Raw genomic sequence first — 19,003 nt, forward strand, 5'->3', positions numbered from 1 at the left:
GTGTGGGACGACATTCAGCTTCCAACAGACAACTCTAGCACAAGATACTGGTGTAGAACAGATCTCCACTGTAGGTACGAGAGTGAGGGAAGAATTACATCGTGACACAGCATAATAAATACTTTAAAATGAATTTGTAACCATTGCTGTTCTGAAAAGTCCTTTTTAGGCTGGGCATGGTGGCTCACGCCTGTAATCCCAACACTTTGGGAGGCTGAGGTGGTTGGATCACTGGCGTTCCGGAGTTCAAGACTGACCTGACCAACATGGCAAAACCCCATCTCTACTAAAAATACAAAAATTAGCCAGGCGTGGTGGCAGGTGCCCGCAATCCCAGCTACTTGGGAGGCTGAGACATGAGAATTGCTTATGCCTGAGAGATAGAGGTTGCACTGAGCTGAGATATTGCCACTGCACTCCAGCCTGGGTGACAGAGTGAGCCTCTGTCTCAAAAAAAAGAAAGAAAGAAAAGGAAGGAAGGAAGGAAGGAAGGAAGGAAGGAAGGAAAGAAAAGAAAAGAAAAGAAAAGAAAAGAAAAGAAAAGAAAAGAAAAGAAAAGAAAAAGTCTTTTTTATTACCCCCTGGGAATTTCATACTGCCAATTTTTGCCCTAACTTCTTTCAATTTCTTTCCCTCTTCTAACTGCACCTCTTCCTTCTTTTTTTTTTTTTTTTTTTTTTTTTGAGACGGAGTCTGGCTTTGTCACCCAGGCTGGAGTGCAGTGGCGCGATCTCGGCTCACTGCAAGCTCCGCCTCCCGGGTTTACGCCATTCTCCTGCCTCAGCCTCCCGAGTAGTTGGGACTACAGGCGCCCGCCACCTCGCCCGGCTAGTTTTTTTGTATTTTTTAGTAGAGACGGGGTTTCACCGTGTTAGCCAGGATGGTCTCGATCTCCTGACCTCGTGATCCGCCCGTCTCGGCCTCCCAAAGTGCTGGGGTTACAGGCTTGAGCCACCGCGCCCGGCCACCTCTTCCTTCTTATCTTCCTCCTGTGATGTGGGACCCACATTTTCACACCCAAATGGTCCATAGAGTTGCTTTGTTCTCTAAAATACAGTTTTCTCCTTGGAAGGAATTTTACCTCTAGCTTTTATAATAACATTTCTGTTCTCACAAACTTATCATCAGGATTAATCACATTTTTAAATTAAGATGTTATTACAAAAATATTTTAAATTAAAATGTTATTACTAAAAACTGCTAAACTAAAACATTTAGCAAAATTTGTAAGACAATAATATAAATTGCAATGACATGTTGGTGTTTTATTGGCTATTACTGCAATGATTGACAAAATAGCATTTTAAAACTAAAATGCTACATCTGTTTTCTCTCACTCTTGTTATGAAATGTTTTCTAATATGAAGTGTTTTCTTGATGGAAGACTAAAATATTGAGACAACATATATATTTATGTCTCACATCTCCTTCTTATGGCCATATAGCCTTTAATAAAGGTAGTGTTGCTTACAAAAGGAACGATTGTATAATGTAGAGAAAAAATACTTTCCAAACTGAAATAATACGTAGAGATGAAAACCAACACTTGTAAATGAAACTTTTATATGCAGAATTATGTTTGCATAGTTAAGTGAAGGGGTGGCCTGCCCCTCCACACCTGTGGGCGTTTCTCGTTAGGTGGAACGAGAGACTTGAGAAAAGAAATGAGACACAAAGACAAAGTGTAGAGAAAGAAAAAGTTGGCCCAGGGGACCAGCGCTCAGCATACAGAGGACCCACGCCAGCACCGGTCTCTGAGTTCCCTCAGTATTTATTGATCATTATCTTTACTATCTTAGAAAAAGGAAAGTGGCAGGATAATAGGATCATCGTAGGGAGAAGGTCAGCAGTAAGACATATGAATAACGATCTCTGTGACATAAGTTTTAGGAAAAGTGCTGTGCCTTGATACGCATATGTAAACATCTCCATAAACCTTTTTAGTGCACAAAGAGCAGCATTGCACTAGCAAGTCCCACCTTTCGCCCTAAGGTGGTTTTCTCCCATCTTAGTAAATAGAACATACAATCGAGTTTTACACTGAGATGTTCCATTGCCCAGGGACGGGCAGGAGACAGATGCTTTTCTCTACCTCAACTGCCAAGAGGCCTTCTTTCCTCTTATATTAAGCTGAAACTGGATCCTTTCCTTACTCCTTATACAAAAATTAATTCAAGATGGATTACAGACTTAAATGTTAGACCTAATACCATAAAAATCCTAGAAGAAAACCTAGGTAATACCATTCAGGACATAGGCATGGGCAAGGACTTCATGTCTAAAACACCAAAAGCAACGGCAACAAAAGCCAAAATTGACAAATGAGATCTAATTAAACTAAAGAGCTTCTGCACAACAAAAGAAACTACCATCAGAGTGAACAGGCAACCTACAGAATGGGAGAAAATTTTTGCAATCTACTCATCTGACAAAGGGCTAATATCCAGAACCTACAAAGAACTCAAACAAATTTACAAGAAAAAAACAAACAACCCCATCAAAAAGTGGGCAAAGGATATGAACAGACATTTCTCAAAAGAAGACATTCATACAGCCAACAGACACATGAAAAAATGCTCATCATCACTGGCCATCAGAGAAATGCCAATCAAAACCACAATGAGACACCATCTCACACCAGTTAGAATGGCAATCATTAAAAAGTCAGGAAACAACAGGTACTGGAGAGGATGTGGAGAAATAGGAACACTTTTACACTGTTGGTGGGATTGTAAACTAGTTCAACCATTATGGAAAACAGTGTGGCGATTCCTCAAGGATCTAGAACTAGAAGTACCATATGACCCAGCCATCCCAAAGGATTATAAATCATGCTGCTATAAAGACACATGCACACGTATGTTTCTTGCGGCACTATTCACAATTGCAAAGACTTGGAATCAACCCAAATGTCCATCAGTGACAGAGTGGATTAAGAAAATGTGGCACATATACACCATGGAATACTATGCAGCCATAAAAAAGGATGAGTTTGTGTCCTTTGTAGGGACATGGATGCAGCTGGAAACCATCATTCTCAGCAAACTATCACAAGAACAGAAAACCAAACACCGCATGTTCTCACTCATAGGCGGGAACTGAACAATGAGATCACTTGGACTTGGGAAGGGGAACATCACACACCGGGGCCTATCATGGTGAGCGGGGAGCGGGGAGGGATTGCATTGGGAGTTATACCTGATGTGAATGATGAGTTGATGGGTGCTGACGAGTTGATGGGTGCAGCACACCAACATGGCACAAGTAGACATATGTAACAAACCTGCACATTATGCACATGTACCCTAGAACTTAAAGTATAAAAAAAAAAAAAAAATCCTCCTCAGCACAGATCCTTCACGGGTGTCAGGCTCAGGGACGATCAGGTCTTTCCCTTCCCACGAGGCTATAATTTCAGACTATCACATGGGGAGAAACCTTGGACAATACCTAGCTTTCCAAGGCAGAGGACCCTGTGACCTCTGGGTATGTGTCCCTGGGTACTTGAGATTAAGAGAATGGTGATGAATTTTCATGAGCTTACTGCCTTCAGGCACTTGTTTAACAAAGCGCACCCTGCACAGCCCAAAATCCTTTAAACCTTGAGTCACCACAGCACATGTCTCTTGCAAGGACAAGGTTGGGGGTAGGGTCACAGATAAACAGCATCTCAAATACAGAACAAAATGGAGTCTCTTATGTCTACTTCTTTCTGTATAGACACAGTAACAGTCTGATCTCTCTTTCTTTTCCCCACAGTTAAAGGTAAAAATACTTGACCCATAATGATTTTCATTTATAATTTTGGTTATAGATTGTATCTATTAGCTATTGTTACAATAATACTGCTTGACAAACCATCCCAAGACTCATTGGCTTTCATTGTCATGCATATGCAGTTGGCTGGGGGTTGGTTGATCTAGACCTGGCTTGGTTTCCAGCTGCAGATTGGATCCAGATCTGCTCCCCAGGACTCTCATTCCCCTGCAGGCTGACTGAGGCTTGTCCTTCTCATGCTGTAGCAGAAGTGCAAGCCTCACCTCTCAAGCCCATTTCAAACCTTTGCTTGCATTATGCCCTCTAACATCCCTTTAGCCAAAGCAAACATCAGTGAGACAGGGAAGACCATTTCTCCCACAGCAGGAGAGGAGGAGAATGAATATTTGCTGAACAGTAACTCAGACTATTACATAAGTGAAATATCGTCTGATTGTCCATCATGCCCAACATCTGTGTCTCTCTGCCAGCCAAATCCAACAGGTATCAAAAGTGGCTTAAACCAGGAGGGGTTATTAGTCGGTTAAAAGCAAAGCATGTCAAGGAAATAACCTATTCATGTAAGAGAAAAGACTTTTCTTCTATAAACATGCATTTAAGATAAAGCTGACAATCTCCTTGCAGCAGTTTCTTGAGAAGAAAGTGTAGGTCAAGGCACAACATTCCTCTGACCCAATTCCTGCAACCTAGTCAGAGAGAACAACTATTTGCACCATGAAATGACTTATAACCCACAGGTCTTGAGTAATTCATTGTGCGTATATCCTATGAAATGAGGCTCTTAAGGACCCGGAATGTAAAATTAAAAAAGCAACCAGTGCTAATACATTAACATTTAATTAATTTCATTTTAGTTTATTTAAAGCATCATGTAATTTCAAGCAATTGTTATTCATTCATCACCTGTTGTTCAGTTGATTCTTACTAGAAATGCTGGAGTATAGCAATGTTACACATCTCTGGGTTCTTGATTTAGCACAGAGGCTGGTAGAGTACATGGGACAAACTAGCTCACTATCTGTTTTTGTAAATAAAGTTTTATTGGAACACACCCATGCCCATTTATTTCTATGTTGTCTGTAGCTGCTTTCACTCTACAAGGGCAGATTGAGAAGTTGCAACAGAAATGCTATGAACTCAAACCTAAAATATTTACTATGTGGCAAACAGAAGAAAGATGGCCAATCCTGATTGAACACAATGCTAGACAGTTGAAATTTTGGAATTTAGGTTATTCACACAGTTCTGGGATGAATGTTTTCCTTGAGTTATCCTTAGATAACTCTCCAAATACTTAGAGAAAAGTATTTTTTAGGAAAATCCATAATGTAAACAAATATTACACAGATAATTTTAACCTCCTTAAGAAAATAATCTTTTTAATACGTTAGGTTATGAGCACTTATTTCCATACAGTTATTATACTAATCATAAAATTTGTATTTGCTTGTTAAAGGAGATCCTGAAAAACTCTATTAAATATTGCTTTATTAACCTTTAAGATTATTTTCCTTGCAATAAACCTATGTTTTTTAAAAATATATACTTGCCAGTTGGGCGCAGTGGCTCACTCCTGTAATCCTAGCACTTTGGGAGGCTGAGGTGGGCACATCACCTGAGGTCAGGAGTTCGAGACCAGCCTGGACAACATGGTGGAACCATCTCTACTAAAAATACAAAAACTAGCTGGGTGTGGTGGCACACACCTGTAATCCAAGCTACTTGGGAGGCTGAGGCCGGAGAATCACTTGAACCTAGGAGGTGGAGGTTGCAGTGAGCCAAGATTGTGCTACTATACTCCAGCCTGGGCAACAGAGCAAGACTCTGTCTCAAAAAAAAAAAAAAATATATATATATATATATATATAGCCATTTCTTCAAACTTTTCACCAATGTAGATCATTTTAACTCTATTCCACATACATAATTGCATCTGAATTAGTACAATTTTCCTATATTGTGTTTAAAAATATTTGAAAACACCACACTGGCCCCTGATCTTTTCTTTGATATTAGAAAAAACAAAATCTTGTGTCTTGCCAGGTGTCCACTCTTGGAGACAATTTGGTAGCTTTAGAAGAGAGAAACATTAGCATTTCTAAAGACTTGGAGTTATTTCCAGTAGATATGTGGAATTGAGAACACAGACAAATCTGGAGTCATATCTGTTCGGTATTGAATTAGATGTGTGTATTTCTGTGTTCTGGGATTCACTTTAAAGCCCCAAATGAGACCTCAATATGAGGCCTGAACTGGAGAAAAAGAAGAGTTCATTCATGGCTGGATGTGGTGGATCACGCCTGTAATCCCAACACTGGGAGGCCAAGGCGGGCAGATCACCTGAGGTCAGGAGTTCGAGACCAGCCTGGGCAGCATGGTGAAACCCCATCTCTACTAAAAATAAAAAAATTAGCCAGGTATGGTGGCGGGCGCCTGTAATCCCATAATCCCAGCTACTTGGGAGGCTGAGGCAGGAGAATTGCTTGAACTCGGGAGGCAGAGGTTGCAGTGAGCCAAGATCATGCCATTGCACCCTAGCCTAGGCAACAAGAGTGTAACTTGGTCTCAAAAAAAAAAAAAAAAAGAAGACGAAGAAGACGAAGAGTTCATCCCAGCTTTTCTCCACCCTGGGCTAGGAATAGCTCTCTATAAGATATAGGACTTAGACTATGGATTCTAAGTTGGAGATTAGGTAAAAACAAAAGAAGTGCTACAGGACTACACTTCTGAAAGGAAGTTTTCCTGGTCCAGTAACTGCAAGATAGTTCAAATGAATATTGTCCTTGAGTTATCCTTAGATAACTATCCAAATACTTAGAGAAAAGTATTCACTTTTTTTTTTTTTTTTTTTTTCAGGAGTCATTTGGGAGAACGTGCTGCTAAAGGGAGGTGAGTCAGCCTTGAACGCCACAGAAACATCCGGCCCAGACATGACTATCAAGGTAAGGGATTCTCTTCAGGTTGATTCTCAAAGTGTATCTCTAGAGTAAAGGCAGCCTATGGCAGGTTTTTCTGGGGGCAAAATGAACACTACCAATCCACCTTCCTGGAGTTCTCTTTCTACTCACTGAGGTCTTAGGGAGGCAACATAAGATTTTCTGAAATTTGGGATCTGGTCTACAGCCATACCACCCTGAACACATCGATCTCGTCTGAAACTTGAGATCTGGATTAGGAAACTGCTTGAAAACCAGAATCTAAGATGTGATTTCCAATGGGCCTGTCGTAGGGTCTTCAGTGAATATCTACATGTAAGCTATTTGTAAATGGTAACCCCCATGGGCACAGTGGAGCAAATCTGAAAATTCTGAGCTGAGAATTCAGCCCCACTGTGCATTGTGAGGAAAGGTCAGAGAGGCATAAAGTAGCTTTGATCTTGGCTCAAGATTTCCACTGATGTCAGTGGGAAGGCAGCACATGGCCCACTCCAGCTGAAACACTAATGGCCAAAGGTTTACAAAATGAGTCATCTGGAAATCCCCTTAACTATCACTGTTCAAATTAAATGCATCAATTTGTAATCATTGGCCTGATTAAGGAATCTGTAGCAAAAGTTATCAGAGGCTCAACCACTTCCCCTCTGTTATGGGATTAGACACAAAGGAATGGTCTTCCTCTCTTAGAACTCTGTTTACGTATTAGCAAAGGATAAAGGTGGGAGGGCTTTCTAACATTCTTGCTTGAATGATTATAATTTGAATATATGCAAATTGTGAATTTTTCTTTGAAAAATAAGAAGTAATGTCTTATTTTATATAGAGCTGTAACTGGAGATATTTCTCTCCTGGATCTATTAGTAGAAGTTGTACAAAAGAATATACAGCATGGATTTAACTGTTTTCTTTCGTAATGTGAAGGTTAAACTGTGTTGTCTATGTTACAAATGGCAGAGAGAGCAAGCAAATGTTACCATAGTAAAGCTAAATGAAAGATAGAATAGTAGCCTGATTAGTCAAAAAGTCAACTAATCTAAGTGGTAACTATCCAGTGCTGAAAGAACTATAACTACATTTAGCAGAATTTGTAAGACAATAATATAAATTGCAATGACATGTTGGTGTTATATTGGCTATTATTGCAATGATTGACAAGTTTGAGTCTATGACCACATCAGACAAAGGAGAATGGGTGCCAATAGTAAAACCTGATGGATTTAGATTTGTTACCTCAAAATCTGTTATCATCTTGAGTATTAGTTTTTGAGATGAGTTGCTAGTGGGAGAGGAGACAGTAAGTTGCCAGTGTAGCTGCAGATGTGGTATAGACAGACATTCAAGTAGTCAGAAAGACTGGAGTTTGTTTTTATAAAGCAAATGGCATATTCTTTTTTTTTTTTTTTCAGACGGAGTCTCACTCTGTCGCCAGGCTGGAGTGCAGTGGCGCGATCTCAGCTCACTGCAACCTCTACCTCCTGGGTTCAAACAATTCTGCTGTCTCAGCCTCCTGAGTAGCTGGGACTACAGGCACCTACCACCATGCCTGGCTAGTTTTTGTATTTTTAGTGTAGACAGGGTTTCACAATGTTGGCCAGGATGGTCTCCATCTCTTGACCTCATGATCCACTCACCTTGGCCTCCCAAAGTGCTGGGATTACAGGCGTGAGTCACCATGCCGGACCACAAATGGCATATTCTAATAGAAGCAAGTCTTGTGCAAATCCAATTTGATATGATTGCTACTTAACCAGGCTACTCATCCGTGGTACCAGGATCTTGACTGAAGTTGTATTTGGGTCCCTCTAATTTAGACATCATTCTCAATCTCCCTTTCTTTTTCTTTTAATGAATACCTGAAAATTTCTCATAAGAAAAGAAGATTTATTTTACCCCTGCCCTACCCCAGGAAGATTTTTCATCCATAAGAACTGAACTCATTCTGAGGAATAAATACCATACACTTTAAATAGTTGAGCAAAATAGAAATTTATTTATTTATTCATTTTGAGGCAGAGTCTTGCTCTGTCACCCAGGCTGGAGTGCAGTGGCATGATCGTGGCTCACTACAACCTCTACCTCCCAGGTTCAAGGGGTTCTCCCACTTCAGCCTCCCAAGTAGCTAGAATTACAGGCATGTGCCCCCATGCCTGGCAAATTTTCATATTTTTAGTAGAGATGAGGTTTCACCATGTTGACTAGTCTGGCCTCAAACTCCTGGCCTTAGGTTATCTGCCCACCTTGGCCTCCCAAAGTGCTGAGATTATAGGTGTGAGCCTCCGCACCCAGCCAGCAAAATAGAAACATATTTAAATACATCAATAAACCCCTACAAATATTCTGTTGTTCCTCTCTTAATGCCAGTTCCTTCTCACTAAGGAATCTGTGAATTTTCTAGGTGGATATAACTACAGAAAATGCTTCTGTTTCTATTTTCTCCTTTAGGATTCCCAATTATGGAGCAGTCGTTCATTGACTTTTTTCCTTTGGGTATCATGTTGTTTCCCACCCTACATTGCCTTACATAACCATCATGTCTTTGTTTTTTGTTTGGTTTTTGGTTTTTTTGAGACGGAGTCTCACTCTGTCACCCAAGCTGGAGTGCAGTGGCGCGATCTCGGCTCACTGCAAGCTCCGCCTCCTGGGTTCACACTATTCTCCTGCCTCAGCCTTCTGAGTAGCTGGGACGACAGGCGCCCGCCACCACGCCCGGCTAATTTTTCTGTATTTTTAGTAGAGATGGGGTTTCACCATGTTAGCCAGGATGGTCTCAATCTCCTGACCTCGTGATCTGCCTGCCTCGGCCTCCCAAAGTGCTGGGATTACAGGCTGAGCCACCGCACCCGGCCACCATCATGTCTTTGTATCCAAATGAAAGTATTTTTTCTGCTCCACTCCACTAATCAGAGAAATGCAAATTAAAACCATGATGAGATACCATCTCGCGGCTCGGCGTGGTGGCTCACACCTGTAATCCTAGCACTTTGGGAGGTCAAGGCAGGAGGATCGCAAGGTCAGGAGATCAAGACCATCCTGGCCAACATGTGAAATGCCGTCTCTTCTAAAATTACAAAAATTAGCCGGGTGTGGTGGCGTGTGCCTGTCATCCCACCTACTCGGGAGGCTGAGGCAGGAGAATCACTTGAATCCGGGAGGCAGAGATTGCAGTGAACCGAGATTGTGCCACTGCACTCCAGCCTGGCAAAAGAGCAAGACTCAAAAAAAAAAAAAAAAAAAAGATATCATCTCATACCAGTCAGAATGGCCATTATTAAAAAGGCAAAAAGTCATCCTGGCTAACCCGGTGAAACCCCATCTCTACTAAAAAAAATACAAAAAACTAGCCAGGCGAGGTGACAGGCGCCTGTAGTCCCAGCTACTCGGGAGGCTGAGGCAGGAGAATGGCGTAAACCCCGGGGGCGGAGATTGCAGTGAGCTGAGATCCGGCCACTGCACTCCAGCCTGGGTGACAGAGCGAGACTCCGTCTCAAAAAAAAAAAAAAAAAAAAGGGCAAAAAGTAACAGATGTTGGTGAGGATGCAGAGAAAAAGAAACAGTTATACACTGTTGGTGGCAATGTAAATTAGTTCAACCCCTATGGACAACAGTATGGAGATTTCTCAAAGAACAAAACTACTGTTTGACCCAGCAATGGATATCTACCCAAAGGAAAATAAATCATCTTATCAAAAAGACACCCACACTCATATGTTTTCTGTAGCACTATTCACAATTGGAAAATCATGAAATTAACCTAAGTGTTCATCAGCGGTAGATTGAATAAAGTAAATGTGGCATATATACACCATGGAATACTACATAGCCATATAAATAATGAAATCATGTCCTTTGTAGCAACATGGATGCAGAGGAAGGGCATTATCCTACATGAATTAATGCAGAAACAGAAAATCAAATACTGCATGTTCTCCCTATAAGTGGGAACTGCTACACATGGGCATAAAGATGGAAACAGTAGAGACTGGGGACTCTAAAAGAAGGGGCAAGAGAGAAAGGTAAAAGGGTTGAAAAACTACCTATTGGATACTATGTTCACTATTTGGGTGATGGGTTCAGCAGAAGTCCAAATCCCAGCATTGTGTAATATACCCTGTATCAAGCGTGTACATGAACCCCCTGAATCTATAATAAAAAAATTTAAATTAAATAAAAAGAAATTTTTTCTCTCTGTATGTAACTGCCTGAAGCTCATTAAGCACAGACTCCACCTCTTATATTTAGCTACAGCTATTCCTACTTCTAATAGCTACTTTATCCTCACAATATCAGCTATTCCTGCCTTTTGCCCGAGAAAACAAAATATTCTGTTAAAACAATAAAACCTGATACATTGACACTTTTCAAGGGAAATATCAGCAGAAATTACAAAGATAGTTGGGTTTTTTTCCATATTGCTCTTATTGTGATATAAGTATCTATCTTAGTATTTAGAAATTTTCTTTCTGAAAAAGGAATACAATGTTTTGAAAGTGCTTGCTTCCCCTTTGCCTTCCATTTCCCTTGCCATGATTGTAAGTTTCCCGAGGCCTCCCAGTCATGCTTCCTGTTAAGCCTGTGGAACTGTGAGTCACTTAAACCTCTCTTCTGGCCTAGCATGATGGCTTATGCCTGTAATCCTAGCACTGTGGGAGGCTGAGGTGAGTGGATCACCTGAGGTCAGGAGTTCAAGACCAGCCTGGCCAACATGGCAACACCCCGTCTCGACTAAAAATACAAATATTACCTAGGCGTGGTGATGCATGCCTGTAATCCCAGCTACTCGGGAGGCTGAGGAAGGAGAATTGCTTGAACCCACGAGGTGGAGGCTGCAGTGAGCTGAGATCACGCCACTGCACTCCAGCCTGCATGACCAGAGCGAGACTCCATCTCAAAACAAAAAACAAAAACAAAAACAAAAAAACCTCTCTTCTTCATAAATTACCCAGTTTCACGTAACTCTTTACAGCTGTATGAAAATGGACTAATACACCTGTGAATGTGACTTATTTGGAAAAAAAGTCTTTGCAGATATAATTAACAATCTTGGCTGGGCACGGTGGCTCACGCCTATAATCTGAGCACTGGGAGGCTGAGGTGGGCAGATCAATTGAGGCCTGGAGTTCAAGACCAGCCTGGCCAACATGGTGAAACACTTTGTCTACTAAAAATACAAAAATATTAGCCAGGCATGGTGGCACACGCCTGTAATCCCAGCTACTCCGGAGGCTGAGGCATGGAATCATTTGAATCCAGGAGGCGGATATTGCAGTGAGCTGAGATCATGCCACTGCACTCCAGCCTGGGTGACAAAGTGAGACTCTGTCTCAGAAAATAATACTAATAATCTTGAGATGAGATCATCCTGGATTTACCAGATGGGCCCTAAATCCAATGACATATGTCCTTGTAAGAGACAAAAGAGGGTACTCATATACACAGAGAAGGCCATGTAAGGAGACAGAGGCAGAGGTTGAAGTTATGCAGCCCAAGTCAAGAAACACGTGGATCCACCAGTAGCTAGAAGAGGCAAGGAAGGAGTCTTCTCTAGAGCCTTTGGAGGGAGAGGAGAGCAACCCTCCTGACACCTTGAATTGGAACTTTTGGCCTCCAGAATTGTGAGAAAATAAATTTCTGTTGTTTTAAGCCACCAAGTGTGTGTGTGGTAGTTTGTTATGGCAACCCTGGGAAATGAATGCACTCAGATTCTGCCAAGAATCACACCTACGCTTCTTGAGTGCTAATGCCATAGAGGCTGATAAACCAATATTACACAGATCCATCATAATTTTCTTATTTTACTCTACTTACCCTTTACAAATTGTTTTTACCTATTCTTGTTTTAGGAAAACCACTAACTTTTTTCAGCCTGTGTTTATCATCCTTCACTAGAAGAAAAGGGTAGCTGTATCTCAGAATGGCTTCTATTTGATACCCTATTCTGTTTTGTTGCTTGTCCAGAGATTGAATTAAAAAAAGAAAGAAAGAAAACAGACATGGATCAGTATTTCTTAAAATGCCTGACCCTGAGAATCACCTGCAGCAATGTAGAAAACAGCAATAACACAGCTTGCCAGATTTCTTTCAGAATTTAGATTCAGAAGACTTGGACTTGAGAATTAGCATTTTTAATAAGTGCTCCAAGCGACTTTCATGATTAGTTTCAGAAAATGTTGTCTTAGCACATCACTCATGCAGTATGGGGGTGGCCATGTGAGCCCTACCATTGCTCTTGGCTCTCCAGTTGTCCAACCAATCTGAGGCAGGATTTGGATACTTTCCTATTCAATGCCCTTTGATTACTTCCCATTTCAACACTGAATAAGGCTCAGGCTTCCTCTGGATTCCAGACTTCCTTACTCTTAACTTCAATTTCATTTCTAGCGTTGTCTTTCACTGTGTCTCTCTCTGTACGCATTCTTACCCTCTTTATCCAGTCTACCTGTAGCCTGGATACTGTAGCTTTCTTTTTAAAAGGCCAAGCTGAGCTGGGCGTGGTGGTGGGAAGATTGCTTGAGCCCAGGATTTCAAGCCTAGCCTGGGAAACATACTGAGACTCCATCTCTAAAAAAATAAATGAAAAGATCAAGCTGAGAATGTCCCTCTGCTAAAGCCCTGCTGGCCTTCCCATGGCTCCTGGAACAAAGACCAACTCTTGCAGGCACTGTGTTTTTTAAAAGCCCCTGGCTTTCGTTCACTTCTCCTTTGATCTTCCTGCTCTCCATCTCTCTTTATATTCACATCTTTGGCTCAAATATTCCTTCCTCCAGTGGCACTTTCTTTTCTTTTTGTGTTTCTTTTCTTTTTCTTTCTTTTTTTTTTTTTTTGAGACAGAGTTTCGCTCTTGTCACCCAGGCTGGATTGCAATGGCACCATCTCGGCTCACCACAACCTCCGCCTCCTGGATTCAATCAATTCTCTTGCCTCAGCCTCCTGAGTAGATGGCATTAACAGGCATGTGCCACCACAACTGGCTAATTTTTTTTTTTTTTTTTTTGAGAGGGAGTTTCACTCTGTCGGCACGATCTCGGCTCACTGTAAGCTCCGCCTCCCAGGTTCATGCCATTCTCCTGCCTCAGCCTCCCGAGTAGCTGGGACTACAGGTGCCCGCCACCTCACCTGGCTAATTTTTTTTTTGTTTATTGTTTATTGTTTTTTCTTTAAGACGGAGTCTCGCTCTGTTGCCCAGGCTGGAGTGCAGTGGTGCGATCTCGGCTCACTGCAAGCTCCGCCTCCCGGGTTCACGCCATTCTCCTGCCTCAGCCTCTCGAGTAGCTGGGACTACAGGTGCCTGCCACCACCCCCGGCTAATTTTTTGTATTTTTTAGTAGAGACGGGGTTTCACTGTGTTAGCCAGGATGGTCTCCATCTCCTGACTTTGTGATCCGCCCACCTCGGCCTCCCAGAGTGCTGGGATGATAGGCGTGAGCCACCGCGCCCGGCCTCCAATGGCACTTTCTAACAGGCATTGCTTGTTTCACATTCTCATGGGACCTAATAGCTCTCCTTCATAGCCAGTCACATCGATAACCAGAGGGCAGGTGTGGTGGCTCACACCTGTAATCCCAGCACTTTGGGAGGCCAAGGTGGGTGGATTGCTTGAGACCAGGAGTTTGAGACCAGCCTGAGCAACGTGACAAAACCCAGTCTCTACCAAATACAAAAAAATTAGCGGAGTGTGGTGGCATATGCCTGTAGTGCTGGCTACTTGGGAGGCAAGAGTTGGGAAGATCGCTTGAGCCCAGGGAGACTGAGGCTGCAGTGAGCTGTGATAAAATAAAAATAAAAATAACCATAATTTTCATTGTATAATATCCAGTTGCCCTTGCTACAATATCATTTCCCTCAGGGCCATTTTACTGTTTCATTTTTCACTTGTTAGAGGCTCTAAATTGTAGTTCTTTTTTTAAAAAAACACAACTTTATTAAGGATAAAATTTGCATGCCATATGGTTCCCCCCGGTAAGTGTACAGTTCAATAATGTTTCATATATTTACTCACCATCACACAATCCAGTTTTAGAACACACACAGTTTTAAATAATTTCCATCACTCCAATAAGATCCCTCATGCCCTCTTATAGTTAATCTCCATTCTATCCCACACCCAAACAACCACTCATTCCTTTCTGTTTCTATAAATTTGCCTGTTCTGGACATTTCATATAAATGGAATCATACAACATGCAGTGTTTTGTGTCTGATTTAGGATGATGATTTTTTTTTTTTGAGGTTTATCCATGTTGTAACCTCAATCACTATCCTTTTCATTGTTTTTAATGCTGAATAATATTTCATTTAATCGATATGCCAGGCTGGGCATGGTGGTTTACGCCTGTGATCCCAGCACTTTGGGAGGCCAAAATGGGTAGATTGCTTGAGCCCAGGAGTTGGAGACCAGCCTGCACAACATGGTGAAACTATGTATCTACAAAAAATACAAAACTTAGCTGAGCGTGGTGGCATGCATCTGCAGTCCCAGCTACATGGCAGGCTGAGGCAGGAGGCTCACCTGAGTCTAGGAGGTGGAGGCTGCAGTGAGCTGTGATTGTGTCACTGCACTCTATCCTGGGTGATAACAGAGTAAGACCCTGTCTTAGAAAAAAAACAAAAACAAAAAACAAAACAAAACAAAAACCACATATGCCAGTGTTTTGGTTTTTTTGTTTTTTGGGGTTTTTTGTTTGTTTTTTTTTTGTTGTTGTTGTTGTTGAGACGGAGTCTCGCTCTGTCGCCCAGGCTGGAGTGCAGTGGCCGGATCTCAGCTCACTGCAAGCTCCGCCTCCCGGGTTCCCGCCATTCTCCTGCCTCAGCCTCCCGAGTAGCTGGGACTACAGGCGCACGCCACCTCGCCCGGCTAGTTTTTTTGTATTTTTTAGTAGAGACAGGGTTTCACTGTGTTAGCCAGGATGGTCTCGATCTCCTGACCTCGTGATCCGCCCGTCTCGGCCTCCCAAAGTGCTAGGATTACAGGCTTGAGCCACCGCGCCCGGCCTGTTTGTTTGTTTTTTGTTGTTGTTGTTCATTCACAAGTTGATGGATTTTGAGGTTGTTTCTACTTTGTGGCAGTAAGTTTCTACTTTGTTGCTATGAGTAGTGGCAGTAAGTTTCTACTTTGTTGCTATGAGTAGTCAGTGCTATGAAAAGTCACATGTATCAGGAGATCGAGACCACGGTGAAACCCCGTTTCTACTAAAAATACAAAAAATTAGCCGGGCGCGGTGGCGGGCGCCTGTAGTCCCAGCTACTCAGGAGGCTGAGGCAGGAGAATGGCGTGAACCCGGGAGGCGGAGCTTGCAGTGAGCCGAGATTGCACCACTGCACTCCAGCCTGGGCGACAGAGCGAGACTCTGTCTCAAAAAAAAAAAAAAAAAAAAAAAAAAAGAAAAGTCACATGTAAGCCTTTGTGTGGATGTAGGTCTTCCTTTGTCTTGGGATTGTACCTAGCAGTGGAATTGCTGGGTCATATGGTAAATCTGTGTTTAACTTTTTAAAAAGCTGTCAGACTCCTTTCCAAAGCATCTATACCACTTTACACCTCACCTGCAATGAATGAGGCTTCCAAGTTTTCTACATCCTAGCCAACACTTGCTACTGTCCATCTTTTTATTATAACCATCCTAGTGGGTGTGGAGTAGCATGTCATTGTGGTTTTGGTTTGCATTTTCCTGATGGCTAATGACACTGAGTTCTTTTCATGTGCTTATTGGCTATTTGTATGCAGTTAATTTTTAATGACTTGATTTCCTTTTTTTGCTATAGTTTGTTCAATTATTAAATCGAAGCACTCTCTCACTGCAGATGACACTGCAGAAAACACCCAGTCAGTGTTTTCTGAGCGAGGGACCCTCTTCTTGACTGTGGCAGGAGGGTGCACTCAACACTCAACTTCCCCTTTAAGATCACTGCCCTCTCCATCACTACCTCCCTCTGCAGGGGTCGCATCAGTCTCTCTCCTTTCTTTCCCCTCCCTTCCCTCCTTCCTTCCTTCCTTCCTTCCTTCCTTCCTTCCTTCCTTCCTTCCTTCCTTCCTCCCTCCCTCCCTCCCTCCCTTCCTCCCTCCCTCCCTCTCTCTCTTTCTTTCCTTCTGACAGGGTCTCACTATGTCACCCAGGCTGGAGCACAGTGTGATCATGGCTCACTGCAGCCTCAACCTGCTGGGCCCAAGCAATCCTCCTACCTCAGCCTCCTGTGTAGCTGGGACTATAGGCATGCAGCACCACACTTGGCTACATTTTTATTTTTTGTTTTTTTTGTTTTTTGTTTTTTGTTTTTTTTTTGAGACGGAGTCTTGCTCTGTAGCCCGGGCTGGAGTGCAGTGGCCAGATCTCAGCTCACTGCAAGCTCCGCCTCCCGGATTTACGCCATTCTCCTGCCTCAGCCTCCGGAGTAGCTGGGACTACAGGCGCCTGCCACCTCGCCCGGCTAGTTTTTTGTATTTTTAGTAGAGACGGGGTTTCACCGTGTTAGCCAGGATGGTCTCGATCTCCTGACCTCGTGATCCGCCCGTCTCGGCCTCACAAAGTGCTGGGATTACAGGCCTGAGCCACCGCGCCCGGCCCATTTTTATTTTTTGTACAGAAGGGGGACTCCCTATGTTGCCCAGGCCAATCTTGAACTCCTGGGCTCAAGCGATCCTCCTTCCTCAGCCTCCCAAGGTGCTGAGATTACAGGTGTGAGCCACCACGCCCAGCCATTCTCTCTCTCTTTTCTATTTTCCCTTCACATCTTAGCCTTTTTTCTTTTAACCTAATCAATGCTATTTTTTTTTATTGTGGTAAAACATATATAACATAACATTTACATTTTAAGCACTTTTAAAGGGTACCCGTCTGTGGCGTTAGGTACATTCAAAGTGTTCTGCAACCATCATCATCATCATCCATCCTTCTCCAGAACTTTTTCAACATCTTCTTCAACTAAAATTCTCTACCCATTAAATACCAGCCCCCCATTCTCACCTACTCCAGCTCCTGTCAACCACCTAAATGTTACATTTTACACCTAAAATGTATTACTATTTAATTGCCTTCTCAAAGGGATTTTTAATACATTATGTTAATAGTAAAAAGCCAGTAAGGCCGGTCATGGTGGCTCACTACTGTAATCACAGCACTTTGAGAGGCCAAGGCAGGTGGATCACTTGAGGTCAGGAATTCAAGACCAGGCTTGGTAACATGGTGAAACCCTGTCTCTACCAAAAATACAAAAATTAGCTGGGTGTGGTGGCACCCACCTGTAATCTCAGCCACTCTGGAGGCTGAGGCATGAGAATCGCTTGACCCCAGGAGGTAGAGGTTGCAGTGAGCTGAGATCGCACCACTGCACTCCAGCTTGGGCAATAGAGTGAGACGCACTCTCAAAAACAAAAACAAAAACAAAAACAGAAAAGCCAGTAAGATGGCTACTCCTCAGAAATAAAGTCGGAAGCTGCTACAAGCTAGATTTTAAAAGAAATTGCTGGTTACAGAAGTTCCTTTCTTCTGTGGCGTGAACTCCCCAGGGCCCTCATACTGGAAATGTCTTGGCCTTATCCAGCTGATGCCTTGCTGCAAGTCCCAAGTCACACCTGCCTGGCTCTGCATCATTTTCTTGAATTTTGTTTATCCAATGACTAGATAAAATGACATCAAATAATCCATGTTAAAGAAATATCTCTAGGATAAAAATTTTGTGATTTGGGCCAGGCGCTGTGGCTCATGCCTGTAATCCCAGCACTTTGGGAGGCTGAGGCGGGTTTATCACCTGAGGTCAGGAGTTCAAGACCAGCCTGACCAACATGGAGAAACCTTGTCTCTACTAAAAATACAAAATTAGCCGGGCGTGGTGGAACATATCTGTAATCCCAGCTAATAGGGAGGCTGAGGCAGGAGAATCGCTTGAACCTGGGAGGCGGAGGTTGCTGTGAGCCGAGATGGTGCCATTGCACTCCAGCCTGGGCAACAAGAGCGAAACTCCGTCTCAAAAAAAAAAAAAAAAAAATCGTGATTTGGCTGTCATTTTCATCAAATACATTAACTAAATCCTAAATGCTCTCATTACCTTGCCCTCTTGTCCACATATAGTAAGACTAAAAACTAAGTGTTTGCAAAAAGGATTACAAAAAATTTTAGCACAGCAGAATTTTCTTCAGAATGAAGTCCGATATTCTTATTTACATATGCAATGTTTCTCATTTACGCTTGAACAAGAAACAAGGTTGGTACCGCTTAGGCAAGCTAGAGATTCTGGCTGTAAAACCATTTGAAAAGGGTACAATTTCTATTCAAGGACATGGGAAAGCCACATTTTAGAAA

General features: G+C 42.5%; 1 protein-coding gene across 10 annotated transcripts in view; it reads left to right on the top strand.

Moving 5' to 3' along the window:
- Window positions 1–19,003, top strand: part of LOC105481052 (PALM2 and AKAP2 fusion) — a 545,532-nt gene that overhangs the window by 385,483 nt on the left and 141,046 nt on the right. For all 10 annotated transcript variants that reach the window (XM_071078127.1, XM_011740318.2, XM_071078129.1 and 7 more), the window contains one exon: window positions 6,634–6,719. In XM_071078127.1, the coding sequence (XP_070934228.1) occupies window positions 6,634–6,719 (86 nt within the window). The remainder of the gene's footprint in view (window positions 1–6,633; window positions 6,720–19,003) is intronic.

This window comes from Macaca nemestrina, chromosome 14 (assembly GCF_043159975.1).
Source record: "Macaca nemestrina isolate mMacNem1 chromosome 14, mMacNem.hap1, whole genome shotgun sequence".
Taxonomy (NCBI): Eukaryota; Metazoa; Chordata; class Mammalia; order Primates; family Cercopithecidae; genus Macaca; species Macaca nemestrina.